The sequence below is a fragment of the Microcaecilia unicolor genome, chromosome 4 (genome assembly GCF_901765095.1).
Source record: "Microcaecilia unicolor chromosome 4, aMicUni1.1, whole genome shotgun sequence".
NCBI lineage: Eukaryota > Metazoa > Chordata > Amphibia > Gymnophiona > Siphonopidae > Microcaecilia > Microcaecilia unicolor.
This window is the reverse complement of record NC_044034.1, coordinates 93,110,804-93,129,164: the sequence shown is the minus strand read 5'-3', so window position 1 is coordinate 93,129,164 and position 18,361 is coordinate 93,110,804. Positions and strand designations below refer to the sequence as shown.

Genomic DNA, 18,361 nt, shown 5'->3' with positions numbered 1-18,361 from the left:
GGCAGGGCTTTAAAGGAAAGCGGGAGGGAGAGGAAGTACGGGTAGGGAAAAGGGGGAGGGAAAGAAACAGGGGAGGGGGAAGGGAAGAATAGTTAATAAAAAAATGACATACATGTACTTATTTAACATAAAGAGAGATTAGTTCTGTATGTAAGACCTTCTTTAATCATAAAGTTGTTATGTAAACACTATAGCGAAGGGAGTTACATTGAAATTGTTAATATACAAGAAGAAATGATGCTGTAACAAAGAAGGATAAGACAAGAGGTATTGGGGGGAGGGAGGGGCTATAGAGGGGAAGAAAAATGAATAATTCATACAAACTTATGGTTGTAATGATTTATTGATTGTTCAATAAGAATTGTTTTAAACTAAAGGAAAGCGGGAAGGAGTATAGATGGACTGTGGGTGAAAGACGGAAGGGAGGAGAAGAAAAGTGAGATGGAGTAAAATGGTGGGCATGAGTTGGGGTTGAGGAGGAAGAGAGACTTGTGGAATATTCAGTGCTTCTGTAGCTGTCCTTTCAGTGTGTGCACTACCTGCTGTGCTCTGCATCTAAATATGGCCTGATCAGTTGTGCCCATGACCCTGCTGTAGTTTGTTTTTCTTTTTACAGACCAGTGACGTAGCTACTGGGGGCCACGGGGGCCTGGGCCCTCCCCAAAACTTGATCTGTGCTCCAGGTTTGGCTGGCAGGGGTCCCCAACCCCCAACAGCTGAAGCGTTTTGTCTAGCGCTGGTCTGTGGCGCCACCACATTTGTTTGCCCTGCTCTCTCTTCCCATCATATCCGGCATTCTCAGTTTCATTAAAATGAGCATGCCGGATGTAAGGGGGAGAGAGAGCAGGGTAGGAAATGTGGCGGCGCCAGAGACCAGCACTGGAAAACGTGCTTCAGCTGGCAGGGGTTGGGGACCCCTGCCAGCCAAGGCATGTGTGGTGGTGGTGGCGGTGCTTCAGCAGGCGGGGGTTAGGGATACCTGCCAGCCAAGTTATGTGCAGCAGCAGCGGCGGTGTGGGTGGAGGGCAGCAAGGTGACAGTGGGGGCTGGCAGGGAGGGGGACCAAAATGTGTCCCCTCACTTTGGGCTCTGGCCCCCTCCCACCTCGAAGTCTGGCTACACCCCTTTTACAGATATGTTAGTGTGTGCTGAGTTTAGCACCCCAATCATTTTGAAAAGTTGGCTCCTATATTTGCTGTATGTGTTCACATAGCTTTTACATCGCCCACCTTTATTTCATAAACTTCACAGGAGCCAGCAAATTATGGGGCTGGGATCACAGACTATCGATTGGAATGGGGAGGAGTTCAAGGATGCATGCAGATCTGTTACTGTGGACCTGGATTTTCTCATGAAATTAAAGGACTGTCACCAGCAACTGTCTATTATTGTCGGGTACAGGTAAGTAAAGAGAACTAAATAAATTTGTAGTCCTATTGATGCAGTTATATAAAGAGGAGAATATTCAGATTTTATATCGGTTTATTTTCTATTTTGTTTTTTGCAGGCAGTGAATGTTGCAGGTTCAGGCAGTTTTAGTGAAGTGGTTACGTGCATTACCCCATCCTCAGTACCTGCTGCTGTAACTTGTCTTTGGGGTATGAAGGAAGAGGAAATAGAAAATCCACATTACTCCCCTTCAACTTGTCTTGCCATTAAGTGGGAAAAGCCATGTAACCATGGTTCAGAAATCATTGGCTACAGCATAGACTATGGTGAAAAACAATTTATATCAGTTGGAAAAATTTCAGACTACATTATAGAACATCTTCAGCCAGAAACAGCATACAGGTATGATACTCAAACATGTAAACTTTTTTTTGCAGGATGTAATTTATCTCAGGGGTTTCAATGTCAGTGTATTTGCTTCATCTAGGCATCTGCCTGTGTTGTGTGTTTGGGAAACATTTTCTTAAACTAAGCCCAATTGTTCGCATTTTGCTTTCAATTTATTTTTATCTGTTTATAAGCATTTGGTATATCTCCTTTCAAATGCCACAAGCATCAAGGTAGTTTGCAATGCAGTATTAAATGTGTTTAGAACTGGATATACATACCAGCTGACACCTGGTTAAATTTACCAGAGGAGCCTGTTCACTCATGTCCTCTGCTGAGTTCCTTTGTCCCAAACATTTGGCTTTTACTGCTACATCACCATTTGGCCCTAAAACAAATATAAAACCTGTGCATATATGCGCTCTCTCCTCTCAGTGGCCCCCTCCTTTTTTTTCACTAGTCCAGTTGATGTTTTATTCTCTTCCACCCCTCTTTTATTGCTCCAACACCTTTCCCTTTTAATTTCTCCCATCCTCTTCTCCTCACTGTATTTTTTTTTAAATATTTTTCTCCATCATCTTTTTAAACTGTCAATGTATATCATAACACAACCAAAGTCCCCTTTGTTGGGACAGTACTGCACAACAAAGGCTGTCTGAAGAGGTTTGCAGAGGTGGAATAATGTGTGCCTCTGCACCCCTCCTGTGTATTTGAGCTGTGGTCTACCTCCATACTATAACAGGTAAACATAACCATGCTGGATTCCTCACAATTAGCAGACCACTGTCTACGTAACTCTCAGCATAACTGTTTGAGATTATATTAGTGTAGTATTACTGTTAGAGTATTTTTGTGATACCATTAACGTAACATTTGCTGACTTTTTCACATTTACTATATATAGTTAGCAAAAGCAGTGGTTCTCAATCTTTTTTTTCCTTCGGGGCACACCTGATGGATGACAGTTATATGTGACAGATTACACATGTGACCACCATGGACGTACGTGTGATCATAAAATTTGCATCCCCAAAAATCCTCTCCCAACAATGGGGGCTTAGCAGGATTAGGACATTTCCCCATAAAACTTACCATGCAAAAAAAAAAAGTTTGAAAAGTATATACGTCTTAGTGTGACATAATGGTGTGTTTCCCCTTTTGCAGACTCAGGTATGTCTGTCTCGGGGAGTCATTTAAATCAGCCATGGTAAAATGTGTCTCAGTAGCAGGGGCATAGCTATTTGGAGCCTTGGGGGCTCGCAAGTTGGAAGAAACGTTAACAATCGGCTCCAGCACACCACTGGGTACTGGGTAGGGATGTGAAAGGAAGGGGATAGGTCTCTGAAGGGGTTGAGTGAGGGCAGAAGTGGGGTTAAAAAGATGGTAAAAGAGAGGTAATAGGAGATGGAGTAGGAGGAAGAGAAGAATGGCATGGGAGCAATAGAAGGAAGGAGAGACAGGGATTGAGTTGGGGCTGAGAGGGTGAGTACACTGGATAGAAATAAATGAGGGGTGGATAGGAGACAGGGGGCCAATGGGAGTGATGGAGAGGGAAATGGGAAAAGCCAGTAGGTAGATGAGATGTGAAAAGGAGGAGACTAAGTACTAGAGGGTGAGAAGAAGGAGAATGAGGGTAAAATCAAATGGGCAGATACAGACCTAGAGAAGAGAAAAATGGGGGAAAAACCCCATAAAGATCAGGGCCAGACAGATACAGAGAAGGAAAGGAAGAAGGCAAGAGGAGAGAGAAGACTTGGGAAGGCAAACCTGGAAAAGAATTTAGGAGAAGACTGACCCAAGGAATGCAGAAAAGAGTTAGAAAAATACAATGCACAAACAGCAAAAGAGGAGTAAGACATGGGTGGAGTAAGAAGTCAAAGCCAGGGGTGCTGGACATTGGATGGAGATGGGAGGAATAGGGAGATGATGACATGGAAGTGGGAGAGGGACATGGAGGGATGCTGGATACAAGGGGGAGGAGGGTGACAGGTGCTGGATACAAAAGGGAGGAGGGTTACAGGTGCTGGACAGAGGGGACAAGAGAGAGAAGATGTTGGTCAGAGGAATGAAAATAGAGGGTGCTGTACAGAGGAGAGGAAAGAGAGAAAGAAGGTGCTGGAAGAGATGGGAAGAGGTAGCAAAAAAAGGGAGGGATAATAGGATGAAGAATGGGAGGACTGGGATGAGGGAGATGAAAAGCTATAGGTAGATGCATTAAAAGAAGGAACATTGAAGACTGAATTGTAAGAACGAATGAAGCCTGAGCAGATAGAGAGGTGGAAAAATAAAAGAAGAAAAGCTGAAAGGAAAAGATCAAAGTCCGAAATGGGCGGGAGAGAAGTGGCAGATGGACTAGAGACTTTGGAAAGAAAGTTAAGAAAAGACAGAAGAAAGCAGAAACTGGAGACTGGGACAAACACAGGGCTTTTTTTTGAGCCGGTACAGCATACTGGTGCCTTTTTTTCCCTTCCCCGCTCATCTCCGCTTCTCTTCTGTGGACACAGCTGCTTTTCACAATGAGCAGCAGCGCCGCAGGTACAACAAAATGTAGGCTTGAGTGGCAGGGCTACACGCACTGTTGGCTCTGCCGATTCCCTGCCCCGGAACAGGAAGTTGACATCAGAAGGGCAGGATATCAGAAGAGCCGACAGTGTGCATCTGAGCACTGTGGCCCTCGCGCCTTTTACTCCTTGATTTGCCCGCCATTGCTGCTCGTTGGGTGAAGCAGCAGTGGCCTAGGAGAGTTGCTGGATGGGGAGAAATACAGGATGGGGAGAGAGGAGAGAAGGAGAAAAGTACTGGATGGGGAGAGGGGACAAGGCAGTGGCGTAGCTAGGGTAGTTGATACCTGGGGCCGGTCATTTCCCCCCTCCCCCCCCCCAAATCCAGTACTAGGCATTCCGAGAATACAAAACACTCAGGACCTATAGAGCAATTCTACCATACCATAAGCAGTCATTTGTACGAGTCACACAAGGAAAAGGAAAGCATCTTAAACACTACAGTGAGCACTAGAACATCAATTCACCTATTATAAAACGAAAACAGACAGATTAGTACAGATCGTCGATCCTGCACAGTCAATGCCAACTGAAAGCCATGTCTTTTTCACAAACACAGATACACCCTAATCCACTATAGAATAAGTAATCATAAACTTCGTTTGGACAAAAATTAAACTGAACCCCCGATGCCAGACTCTGCATACAATGCAACACCACAGAAACAGAAAATGTCCCCTAGTACTGTGCAAAATATAAAGACAGCAGATGTAAATTTGAAAAAAACTAACAAATACCAATCAGCACTTTACAAATTAACAAATAGAAATAAAACAAATACAGAAAATAAAATAATACCATTTTATTGGACTAATACATTTAGCTTCCAGAGGCCAAAATCTCCTTCCTCGGGTCAATACAGTATAGTGCTGTTACAGTATCCTATCCTGACCTGAGGAAGGGGGTTTTGTTCTCTGAAAGTTAAGTCAAAATGTATTAAAATTAGTCCAATAAAAAGATTACCTTATTTACATGTTCTGTTTATAAACATTTATTAACACAGCTACAATACTATATCCTAAACCAAAAAAATAAAAATATATATTTTATTTACAGTTTGCTGTCTCTGGTTTCTGCTTTCCTCATCTTCTTTCCACTGTCTTCCTTCCATCCAACATCTGTCTTCTCTCTCTCTCTCTCTCTCTCTCTCTCTCTCTGCCTCTGCCATCCAGTGTCTGCCCTCTCTAATGTCCCTTCCATCCAATGTCTGCCCTCTCTCTCTGCCCCTTCCATCCACTGTCTGCCCTCTCTCTCTGCCCCTTCCATCCACTGTCTGCCCTCTGTTTCTGCCCCTTCCATCCACCATCTGCCCCAGTCTGCCATCTCTCTCTCCTCCTTCCATCAACATCTGCCATCTCTCTCCACCTTCCATCCACATCTGCCCTCTATCTCTGCCCCTTCCATCCACCATTTGCCCCAGTCTGCCCTCTTTCTCTCTCCCCCTTCCACCCACCATCTGCCCTTTCTCTCTGCCCCTTCAATCCGTCTGCCCTCCCTCTCCCATCCATCCAGGGTCTGCCCTCCCTCTCCCATCCATCCAAGGTCTGCGCTCCCCCTTCAATCCAGGGTCTGTCCCCTCCCTCTCTCTCTCTGTCCCCTCTTTTCAGCCCCCAGTTCCAGCTCCCTTATTCCACCTGCCCCTAGTTCCAGCCCTAGCCCACATCTCCCACCTGCCCCCCTTTTCAGCCCCACTATCCCACCAGTCCCCAGCCCTTTTCTCCCATCAGTCCCGAGCTTCAGCCCCCAGCCACTTCTCCCCGTCCCCTTTTCAGCCCCTAGTTTCAACCCCAGCCCTTTTCTCTTACCAGTCCTGAGCTTCAGCCCCAGCCATTTCTCCCTGTCCCCTTTAAAGCCCCCAGTCCCCACAGTTTCAGCCCCTGCCCCTTTTCAGCCCCCAGTTCCAGTACTAGCCCCCTTATCCCAACTACCCTCCTTTTCAGCCCCCAGTTCCAGCCCCCTTCATCCACCACATGCCTTGCATCCACCCTTTTCAGCCTCAGACCCATTCTCCCACCTGCCCCAGGCATGGACCCATTTCCCCTCCTGCCCCCTTGTCAACCCCAGTTCCAGCTTCAGACCCTTTCTCCCCTCTGAGCACCCATCTGAGCTCCCCCACCCTCCCCAATCCCCTTCTCCCCTCTGTCAGCTGTCGACGGAGCACCCCCCACCCGCTGACACCCTTTTCAGCCCCTAGTTTCAACCCCAGCCCTTTTCTCTCACCAGTCCTGAGCTTCAGCCCCAGCCATTTCTCCCTGTCCCCTTTAAAGCCCCCAGTCCCCACAGTTTCAGCCCCTGCCCCTTTTCAGCCCCCAGTTCCAGTACTAGCCCCCTTATCCCAACTACCCTCCTTTTCAGCCCCCAGTTCCAGCCCCCTTCATCCACCACATGCCTTGCATCCACCCTTTTCAGCCTCAGACCCATTCTCCCACCTGCCCCAGGCATGGACCCATTTTCCCTCCTGCCCCCTTGTCAGACCCCAGTTCCAGCTTCAGACCCTTTCTCACCTCTGAGCACCCATCTGAGCTCCCCCACCCTCCCCAATCCCCTTCTCCCCTCTGTCAGCTCTCGACGGAGCACCCCCCCCCCCCACCGGCCCCGCCCTTGCTACGCCACTGGGACAAGGGAAGAAATGTAAGCATCTGTTATAATTCAGCTTATTCAGTTTACCAATAGGCACATTGATGTTCTAGGTCCCAGTGCAATATTTACTGTGTTACTACTTTCTAGTTAGGGTCATTTGTTGTGTTACTTCTGTAAATTAGTGGTGTTATAGTGAACTAAATTAGTTCTATAGGTCCTGAGTGATTTTTGTAGATTTTGTGCTTGGGACTGGAGAGGGTTTATATTTTTTTCAGAGATTACACCAAAATAAGAACTATTTTTGTATGGTGAGTTCCTGGTGAATAAGGTGTTTGTTATAAAGCAAGTTTGAAAGATATGTGCCATTGTGGTAATTATTTTGCAGGATATTGTGATGTGTGTTGAGATGTTGATCCAGATTCAAGTCTACTATAATGGCAAAGTTTAAGTTATGGGGTAATGCGACTTTATTTAAAAATGAGAGTGAATTTCCAAGTTTCCATGTGTGTATATGGTTTATGTTGATGCGGGACAGACTGTTTACTTAGAAATCCATCAACAAGTACACTCTAAGGTATTATTTAGGAGTATATCAAGAACTGCTCACACCTGTATGCCTAGTGTCCCCCCCCCCCCCCCCCAATGTTAATTCTGCCGCATCTCCATAATGTCAGGTCTGGTTACGCCACTGCTCAGTAGGGTAGCATTAGATGAGTGGGTATAAAGTTTGGATAGTGATTGATGGTATATGTGAATAGTGATTGCTGTATTTGAGGTCTGTGTGGATTGCAGTGGCGTAGCAAGGTAGGGGCGGTCCGCCCCGGTTGTCATCGGGTCGGGGGGGTGCTCCGCTCCCGCTGCTCCGCCTTTAACATTTTTTTTTCGAAGCGCCAGAGAGTGGCAGGCAGCGCGCCTCGCGTCTGCCCTGCTAGTAAAGAAGATCTCGCTGACGTCGTCGTCCTTCTCACACTGAGTCCCGCCCGCCCTCGCGGTAATAGGAAGTTGCCTCAGAGGGGGGCGGGACTCAATGTGGGAAGGGCGACGACGTCAGCGAGATCTTCTTTACTAGCAGGGCAGACGCGAGGCGCGCTGCCTGCCACTCTCTGGCGCTTCGAAAAAAAAATGTTAAGGGTAGGAGCAGCAGGAGAACGGATCTCGGGGGGAAGGACTCAGAGGGGAGAAGGGGATTGGGGAGGGGTGGGGGCGCTCAGAGGGGTGCTTAAAGGGGATTAGGGAGGGTGGGGAGCTCAGAGAGGGGAGAAGGGGATTGGGGAGGGGTGGGGAGCTCAGAGAGGGGAGAAGGGGATTGGGGAGGGGTGGGGGAGCTCAGAGGGGTGCTTGAAGGGGATTAGGGAGGGTGGGGGAGCTCAGATGGGTGCTCAGAGAGGGGAGAAGGGGATTGGGCAGGGTGGGGGTGCTCAGAGGGGGGAGGGGAGTGCTCAGATGGGAGAAGGGGTCTGAAGCTGGAATTGGGGTCTGACATGGGGGCAGGAGGGAAAATGGGTCCATGCCTGGGGCAGGTGGGAGAATGGGTCTGGGGCTGAAAGGGGGGGATGCAAGGCATGTGGTGGATGAAGGGGACTGGAACTGGGGGCTGAAAAGAGGGGGCAGAGAGAGAGGGGACAGATCCTGGATGGAAGGGGGGGCAAGTGAGGGAGGGCAGACCCTGGACGGATGGGAGAGGGAGGGCAGACGGATTGAAGGGGCAGAGAGAAAGGGCAGATGGTGGGTGGAAGGGGAGAGAGAAAGAGGGCAGACTGGGGCAAATGGTGGATGGAAGGGGCAGAGATAGAGGGCAGATGTTGATGGAAGGGGGGAGAGAGATGGCAGACTGGGACAGATGGTGCATGGAAGGGGCTGAAGTGGATGGAAGAGAGAGAGGGCAGACAGTGGATGGAAGGGGCAGAGAGAGAGGGCAGACACTGGATGGCAGAGAGAGAGCGAAGACAGATGCTGGATAGAAGGAAGACAGTGAAAAGATGAGGAAAGCAGAAACCAGAGACAACGAACTGTAAATATATATTTTTATTTTTTTGCTTTAGGATAAAGTAGTATTGTAGCTGTGTTAATAAATGTTTATAATAGAACATGTAAATAAGGTAATCTTTTTATTGGACTAATTTTAATACATTTTACTTTCGGAGAACAAAACCCCCTTCCTCAGGTCAGGATAGGACACAGTACTATACTGAATTGACCTGAGGAAGGAGGTTTTGGCCTCTGAAAGCTAAATGTATTAGTCCAATAAAATGATATTATTTGTTTTATTTCTATTTGTTAATTTGTAAAGTGGTGATTGGTATTTATTAGTTTTTTCAAATTTACATCTGCTGTTTTTATATTTTGCACAGTACTAGAGGACATTTTCTGTTTCTGTGGTGTTGCATTGTATGCAGAGTCTGGCATCTTGGGGGTTCAGTTTAATTTTTGTCTAAATAGAAAGTTTATGATTACTTATTCTATAGTGGATTAGGGTGTATCTATTTGTGAAAAAGACATGGCTTTCGGTTGGTATTGACTGTGCAGGATCGACGATCTGTACTAATCTGTCTGTTTTCGTTTTACAATAGGTGAATTGATGTTCTAGTGCTCACTGTAGTGTTTAAGATGCTTTCCTTTTCCTTGTGTGACTCGTACAAATTACTGCTTATGGTATGGTAGAATTTCTCTATAGGTCCTGAGTGTTTTGTATTCTCGGTATGCCTAGTACTGAATTTCAGGGGGGGGGGGTGTTAAAAAATGACCGGCCCCGGGTGTCAACTACCCTAGCTACGCCACTGGTGGATTGTGCTTTGTATATTGATCTTCATGGTGTGAGTATAGCTGTTATCTATGGGGAGTGAGTTGGATGCAGGGGCATGGAGTGATATCTGCGTGTTTATGTAGTGATGGATATGTTGAGGATGTGTATGCGTGGGGGAGTTGGGGTGTGGTTAGATGGTATATAGGAGTGTGTTGGGGTGGGGATGTAGGCTTTCTTTATTTGTCCTGCACTTATTTGGTCCCTCCTACTATCTTCAAGTCTTCCCACTCCATTCTACACCACTCTACCTCCTGCATTCCCCACCCTTTCCTGCCAACCACATTGGTATTCTTCCCATCTCTTCTCTGTCACTCTTCTTTCACTTTTTGTACTCTACTGTTATGGGGGTATTTACATGTTTCCAGTGTGTGTGACAATGAATATGTAAGTTTCTTTCCCTCTGCCCTCTCTCCTTGATCATCTTGCACTATTCCCCTTCCCTTTGCCAATCCCCTTCTTGCCCTCCACTCACCCATGAGATCTCCTCTTTCCCCTGCCTTCCAACCTTGCACCCTGTTGTCCTTGCTACTCCCTTTCACTTCCTACATTCCCTATCCCCCAAGCATGCATCATCTGTTCTTCTCTCTCTCTGTGCAACCTTCCTGTTCCCTTCCCTGTGAATAATGCATGAAAAAATTTGCTAGTTATTGTTTGATTTAATTCATTTGATATACCACACATTCATGTGGAAACTATTTAATTTTAAAATTAAATTGATTTTATTTTTTAGGGTATAATTAACCTACAAAACCAAATATGGCCACATTTTAGCATTCTGTTTGCATCAGGTGTACATATATTTTCTCCGAGTACAAGCAGGCCACTTAATTTTCACATATGAGTGATGTCATCCATGACACCTGTGCGGAAACGCTTACTAGTGTACTATAGCTTTAAGAGCTCGAGGCAGCACTCCCACTATGCATGCGAATGTGCCTTCCCACACTAGCATGGGACCAGCAGTCATGTTTTCATCCCCAGTGAGGGGAAGATGTGTTCTTCATTGCTCCTCTAAGCTTCATTTTTTTCCCATTAGTCTTTTGGTGCCTTCCCTCACAGGTTTTTAGGCTAGAATTCCCTTATTTCCTCTCGGAATTTATTTTACTCCTCTCTCTCATATTTTTTAGTGAGTTTTGTCCTTAAGTTTCCTTTTTTTTTTTTTTTTTTTGGACTCGCAAGCCCTCTTAGGCCTGAGCATCAACTGGGTGTTAACCCTTATTTTTTTGGTGATAAAGACTTTTTTTTTTCATCACCATAGAGTGGCTTCAAGAGCCGTGCTCAGTACAACCGGACCATCTATGGGGCTGACACCCATTCCTGGTGTATCCAGTGTTTGGGGGCCAAACCATAACTATTAACTGTATTCTTTGTTTGCATATGCAAAAAAGAGCACAGAAGTCCAGAGAGGTGCAAAAAGAGGCAGGTCCAAATCATCGGCATCGACGTTGGCACTTGCACCAGCATTGGGTGCATTGGTCCCTATGGCTACTCTGTCGAGCAGGGATTGTCTCTTCATGTTCAAGTGTACGCCGCTGCATATGTCTAGTAGTGCTTTAGAAATGATTAGTAGTAGTAGTAGTACTGTTGGATACACAGCAAGAGTAAGCTTTTCTCCCTGTACCGAGAGTGGACGCTGTAATCGCTCTCACCACTCAGCTTCATGCCAGCCAGCAGGTTATGGCTCAATAGATATTGAGGTTACTAGGCCACATGACCTCCACTGTGCATGTAACTCCCTTGGCACATCTTATGAGAACTGCCCAGTGGACCCTAGCTTCCCAGTGGTCACAAGCCTCAGGGAGCCTAGTGGATATTATCCAAGTGACTCCAGAGTTGGTTCAATCCCTACTACATAAGTACATAAGTATTCTGCAGAATTTTCAATCTGTTTGATTTAAGGCCCTGTTTAACATACAGTGCTACCCCTCCGCCAATTCAGTCTACCCTATCATTACGATATAATTTGTACCCCGGTCTGACAGTGTCCCACTGGTTATCCTCCTTCCACCAGGTCTCAGAGAAGCCTATTATATCTAATTTTTCATTTAGTGCAATATATTCTAACTCTCCCATCTTATTTCTTAGGCTTCTGGCATTCACATATAGACATTTCAGACTGTTTGTTGTTCCTATTTACATCATGCTCAGTACTTGACAGTATTAATTTTCAATCTTTTGTCTGACTTTCATTTAAGGACACCTGATCTACTACCGTCTCTTTTGCAACCTCACTATTGTGATACCCAGTCTTCCCTGTTTTGCTGATATCTTTAAAGATACCTTATTTCGAACCATGCACTTTTGAGCGACTGTCTGCCTTCCCCAGTCTCTAGTTTAAAAGCTGCTCTATATCCTTTATAAATGCCGTTGCCAGCAGCCTGGTCCCACCATGTTAAGGTGGAGCCCATCCTTTTGGAATAGGCTCTCCCTTCCCCAGAATGTTGCCCAGTTCCTAAGAAATCTAAAACCTTCCTTCCTGCATCATTGTCTCATCCACGCATTGAGACTCTGTCTCTTGGGCTCTGTGCGTGGAACGGGTAGCACGGGCTCTGCGGGTGGAATGGGTAGCACTTCAGAAAATGTTACCCTAGAGGTTCTGGATTTGAGCTTTCTACCTAACAGCCTAAATTTGGCTTCCAGAACCTCTGTCCCACATTTTCCTATGTCATTGGTACCCACATGTACAAAGATAGCCGGCTCCTCCACAGCACTATCTAAAATCATATCTAGGTGACGCATGAGGTCCGCCACCTTCGCACCAGGCAGGTAAGTGACCAGGTGATCCTCACGATCACCATCCACCTAGATATCTACGTGCCTAATAATTGAATCACCAGCTACAGCAGCCGTCCTAACCCTTCCCACCTGGGCACTACCCCTGGAGACACATCCTCGGTGTGAGAGGATATTGCATAACTGTGGGGTTGCCAGTTATGCTTGGTACTCTAATTCTTTCTCATAGAAAATCTTTGCCTCCTGTCAAATATATTCTAGTCCTGATTTTCTGACTGTTGTCTTTAAGTTAGTGCCTGGCCACTAGAGCTTACTGCTGCTCAACCTTATAATACCCTTTCTTTTTATCTCCTCACCTACTCTCCCTTTCTGGAAGTACCTTTTTAATTGTCTGCATGTCTTTTAAGTAGCTAATCTCCCTTTGCAGCATCCCTTATCTATCTTTGGGGGCACACACACTTTTCCTTAAACACAAACTGCCAAGATTAAGCAACCGCCTGTGCCTGTGTGGATAAATGCATGCCATTCTGTCACCTACTGGTATCTTATGGGTTGCTCTGAATACCCTCCGTTCTGTTCCCCTCTGCTCTACCATAATTTGTTCTTTTCTCCAATAAGTCCCATTGCAAATACTAAGTCAAGTTCCTCTTTTTAATTTATATTTCGCCATAAGTTCTGTTAGTCACAAGCTGGCTTTGCTGGCAATTGTGTGATTTTGGTTTCCTGTTACCACTTTCGCTTAATTTTTTTTTCAAAGCTTTTAAATTCATGTTTGTCATGCCACAATATGCAATTTCCTTGTTCTATTTATTCTAACCTGCTTTAATTACCTCAGTTTTTGTTTCCTTTACACAGGTCCCTTATCTGGTACCTGCCCCCATGAACTTACTGATGTCTTACAGCTTTACTTGTTTTCCTCTTCTAGAGGGGTATTTTGGGGCCCCTACCCGCTGTAAACTACACCCATTAACCCACCTCTGTCACTGTTTTTCTATTTCCTCTCCAAATGCTTAAGATGTTCTATTTCCACGAAACCTGTTTTTTTTTTATGGTTTGATTAGATGGGTTTTATGCTATATCATAGACGCCTCTTGATGTAAGAATGATACCTTTTAATTTGTTTTCCTTGTTTGTTTTGAGAAGATTTTTGGTCACTATACAGCCTGACTAAGGAAGTATATCTGAAACAGTTAAAGGCATTCCAGTGTTAGCTATGATTCCATTTCCTTAACATTTATTTGCTTTTATTTCATTCATTTTAGGGGTATAGTTCTGAACTACACACATTATAATGCCCATCTGCAGATAAACTTGCTAAGTATTTCAATGAAAAAATTGTAAACCTATGCAACACGCTACCTCATGACAATACTGACATCGAAAACTTACTTAATGAGTTGGACCCAACCACTGGAGAATACACGGCTGACCGAACCTGGTTAAACTTCGCCCTCCTTACCGTCGATACAGTTACACAGGCAATTAGCAGGTTCTCCAACACTCACTGCAAACTAGATACCTGTCCCAACTACCTAATGAAATCCGCCCCTGACCGCTTCATAGCAGACCTCACATCCCACCTTAACTACATGCTTCAGCAAGGTCTCTTCCCTAAAGAAAACGGCAACATCCTACTCACCCCGATACCAAAAGACACCAAGACAAAAAACAAATGAAATCACTAACTACTGTCCAGTAGCATCCATCCCGTTGTTAGTCAAACTGATGGAAAGCATGGTAGCCAAACAACTTACAGATTATATAAACAAATCCTCAATATTACACTAATCACAATCAGGTTTTCACCCCCTCCACAGCACAGAAACAGTACTACTCACTCTTCTAGCCAAATTCAAGCAGGAAATAGCAATAGGCAAAAACATCTTCTTCCTCCAATTCGACATGTCTAGTGCATTTGACATAACCATACTATATTAGTAAGATTACTAGATAAATTCGGGATCGGTGGAAACATACTTAGCTGGATCAAGGTTTTCGTAACCACAAGAACATATCAAGTAAAATCAAACTCAAACATATCACCGTGGAAAGCAGACTGTGGTGTACCACAAGGATCACCTCTATCACCGATCCTCTTCAACCTAATGATGACCCCACTAGCCAAGTCCTTATCCAGCCAAGGCTTTAACCCTTTCATCTATGCAGACGATGTCACAATATACATTCCTTATAAATCTAACCTGACAGAAATTGCCAACAAAATCAAGAACAGCTTGAACATCATGGACTCTTGGGCTAATGCATTTTAACTAAAACTTAACAAAGAAAAAACACACAGTCTCATCCTCTCGTCCCAACACAGCGTGGACAACCCCACAATCATCAACACCCCAGATTACATCCTCCCTATCTCAGACAGCCTGAAAATCCTCGGCATTACAATGGACTGCCACTTAACACTAGAGAGCCAAGTGATATCCACGACAAAGAAAATGTTCCACTCAATGTGGAAGCTCAAACGCATGAAGCAATTCTTCCCGAGGGAAACATTTTGCAACCTGGTACAATCAATGGTACTAAGCCATGTAGACTACTGCAATGGAATCTATGTGGGATGTAAAGAACAAACCTTAAAGAAACTTCAGACCGCTCAAAACACGGCAGCTAGGCTTATCTTCGGAAAAACGTGATTTGAAAGCGCAAAACCCCTCTGCGAAAAACTACACTGGCTCCCAATCAAAGAACGCATTGCTTTCAAAATCTGCACTCTGGTTCACAAAATTATCTATGGTGAAGCACCGGGGTACATGACAGATTTGATCGACCTACCAACTAGAAACACAGCCGAATCAACACGAACATACCTAAATCTGCACTACCCAAGCTGCAAGGACTCAATACAAATCAACCTACGCATCCAGTTTTTTCTACATTAGCACACAACTGTGGAACGCATTACCAAAAGCCTTGAAAACTACATACGATCACCAAAACTTCCGGAAAACACTAAAAACTAACCTGTTTAAAAAGGCATACCTTGCCAATCCAACATAAATGCCTGATACCTGCAACACAACAAAACTAAAGTACGTAATGGACATAACACAACTGTTACATTATACGATGCCCTAATGTGGCTGTGCCACATGAACTTTATCTTACCACAACATCACTTTATTTATTTGTTTGTTTGTTTGTTTGTTTGTTTGTTTGTTTATTTATTAGGATTTTATTTATCGCCTTTTTGAAGGAATTCACTCAAGGCGGTGTACAGTAAGAATAGATCAAGCATGAGCAGTAGGCAATTAGTCTGCAAACGCCTCTCCGGTACTATGTAAGGCACATTGAGCCTACAAATAGGTGGGAAAATGTGGGGTACAAACGTAACAAATAAAATTTTCCAGTATATAGAGGTTGTGTCAGCTTTTGTTTTCTTAAGGATTCACTGAAATACATAGTTTGACCAGGGATGGCTAAATTTTGTGCCCAAATGTGTAGCACAGTGGTCAGGAAAAAGTGTTTGTGTAACAACTTGTTTTGGTTTTATCCATTTTACTTATTAGAATACGAATTCAAGCCCTAAATAGCCTGGGAGCTGGTCCTTTCAGTCACACAGTGAAATTGATGACAAAGCCTTTCCCTCCTGATCCACCGCGTCTAGAGTGTGCTGTGTACAGTCACCAGAACCTGAAGCTGAAGTGGGGAGAGGGGACAGTTCGGGCTTCAACTATAGATTCCATTCAATATCACCTTCAAATGGAGGATAAGAATGGAAGGTAAGTGTTAACCATGTTTCTCCTTTTAGCTTAACGCTGCATTTTATGCCATAGTAGTATTAATGTTTAGAATCTGCAGAGTTGTGCAGACATGTAAACTACAAAACAAAAAGGCACACAACTGCTTACAAAACAGTATATAAAAAACAACAAAGCAGTGGAATCAAATGCATTTATTGGAATAATACCCGATGTGGCCACGTTTTGCCCTCAGGCTGTCTCAGGGGTACAAACTATAAAAACAAAACACAAGTATAAAAACATATATAGCCATACATAATAACAATGTCATAAGCATGATTCAACAAAAAAAAACAATTATTTATACATGTTTTTTAGAATTTTTAAATGATTGTTTTATATATGTTGACTCAATTTTGAAATAATTGTTTTTTTTGTTGAATCATGCTTATGACATTGTTATTATGTATGGCTATATATGTTTTTATACTTGTGTTTTGTTTTTATAGTTTGTACCCCTGAGACAGCCTGAGGGCAAAACGTGGCCACATCGGGTATTATTCCAATAAATGCATTTGATTCCACTGCTTTGCTGTTTTTTTTACAGACATGTAAACTGACATTTAATAATCCTGTTGGTCAGATTTAAGTGCAGTCAAATGTATTCTGTTTTATAGGAAGTACATAACCATAAGTTTTAAAAGGTGCATTTTACAGTATTAATATATTAATGTATAGTGTAAATCCAGTTACTGAAGCCATTCTGTGGAATAGGTGGCTTCTACTTCCCCTCTACCTACCTGCTTTCCCATTCCCCATACCTCATGCCCCCTAAAAAGAATTTTAAAAAACAAACCCTGTGCCCCGTATTCAAAAAGTTGTCAAGCAGTAAAATATCTAGATATCTGAATAATTTTATCCTGCTTGCTACCCAGCAAAACTAATTCCAGATAAGTTTTCTACTGAATATCTGAAATAAAGTTGTCATGACTTCTTTTTGTGCAGACTAACTTGCTCACACAAATTTAGCCAGATATTTAATAATTTTTTATTTATGTATTTCTTTTTTAAAGATTTATTTACCACCTTTTTGAAGAAATTCACCCAAGGCATGGTGTACAACAAGAAGAAGTCGAACATAGATAATTAAAGCAGTAAAAATATTCAGATAACAGTACATAGTATGGCATAATATGCTACTTACAATGGCAACATAATTTGCAATAAAAATGTTCATAGCATAAGCTGTAAGCAAAGATCGAACACATAAGATAGAGTAACGGGAGTTAGAAAATAATTTAAAGGTAGTTTTATGTGAACTCAGAAAGGTACAGGAATATAATTTCAACTAGAATAGGAGTGAATGACCAAGTCCTGCCACAGTATGTTCATCCGGTGTATGTCCTTGTGTGTGACTGACTAGCGAGCTAGTAGCTTCTTCCATTAAAGGGTTGGGAGAAGAGCCAAGCTTTCACTTGCTTCCTGAAGTAGAGAAAGCCTTGCATTGAGCAAATCCTTTTAGGTAGTGCATTCCAAAGTATGGGGGTACTCTGGAGAAGGCTTGCTGGCGGGTGTCACATCATGTGATGTCCTTCAGAGAAGGTGTGGTTAGGGATACTCTTTAGGGAGGACCTTAATTACCTTGGGGATGTGGAGAGGGTGAGATCCTATTCTCCGAGAACAAGCAGGCCCATTGTATTTTCACATGTGGGTGATGTCATCTGATGGATCCCGGTATGGACGCTGACTAGGAGGTTGTAGAAAATTCTAGCAGCATCCCACCACGCATGTGCTGGTGCCTTCCCACCCGACGCACAAGTTCAGGTCCCTCATTCTTTGTTTTTCCGTAGAGCTGAGAAGACGCATCATGGTCTTCTCTTCACGGCACATATTTTTTTTGAGTGTTTCTGTGCCTTCCCGTGCGCTGTTTATCATTTTATTTCATCATTTTCCTCCTATTTTCCTTAAATACAGGACATAAAAAGTCTTGAAGTGGTTCAGAAAAAAGCAATGAAAATGGTTTGGGGTTTGCATCACAAGATGTATAAGGAGAGACTTGATGACCTGAACGTGTATACCCTGGAGGAAAGGAGAGATGGGTTATACGATAGACATTTAAATATTTGAAAGGTATTAATCTACAAACAAACCTTTTCCAGATATGGGAAGGTGATAGAACTAGAGGACATGAATTGAGGTTGTAGGGGGGC

At 44.0% G+C, this 18,361-nt stretch overlaps 1 protein-coding gene across 2 annotated transcripts in view; it reads left to right on the top strand.

The window, feature by feature from the left end:
• Positions 1-18,361, top strand: part of FNDC3A (fibronectin type III domain containing 3A) — a 379,001-nt gene that overhangs the window by 327,215 nt on the left and 33,425 nt on the right. For both annotated transcript variants that reach the window (XM_030200475.1, XM_030200477.1), the window contains 3 exons: positions 1,252-1,401; positions 1,508-1,791; positions 15,978-16,190. In XM_030200475.1, coding sequence (XP_030056335.1) covers positions 1,252-1,401; positions 1,508-1,791; positions 15,978-16,190 — 647 coding nt within the window. The remainder of the gene's footprint in view (positions 1-1,251; positions 1,402-1,507; positions 1,792-15,977; positions 16,191-18,361) is intronic.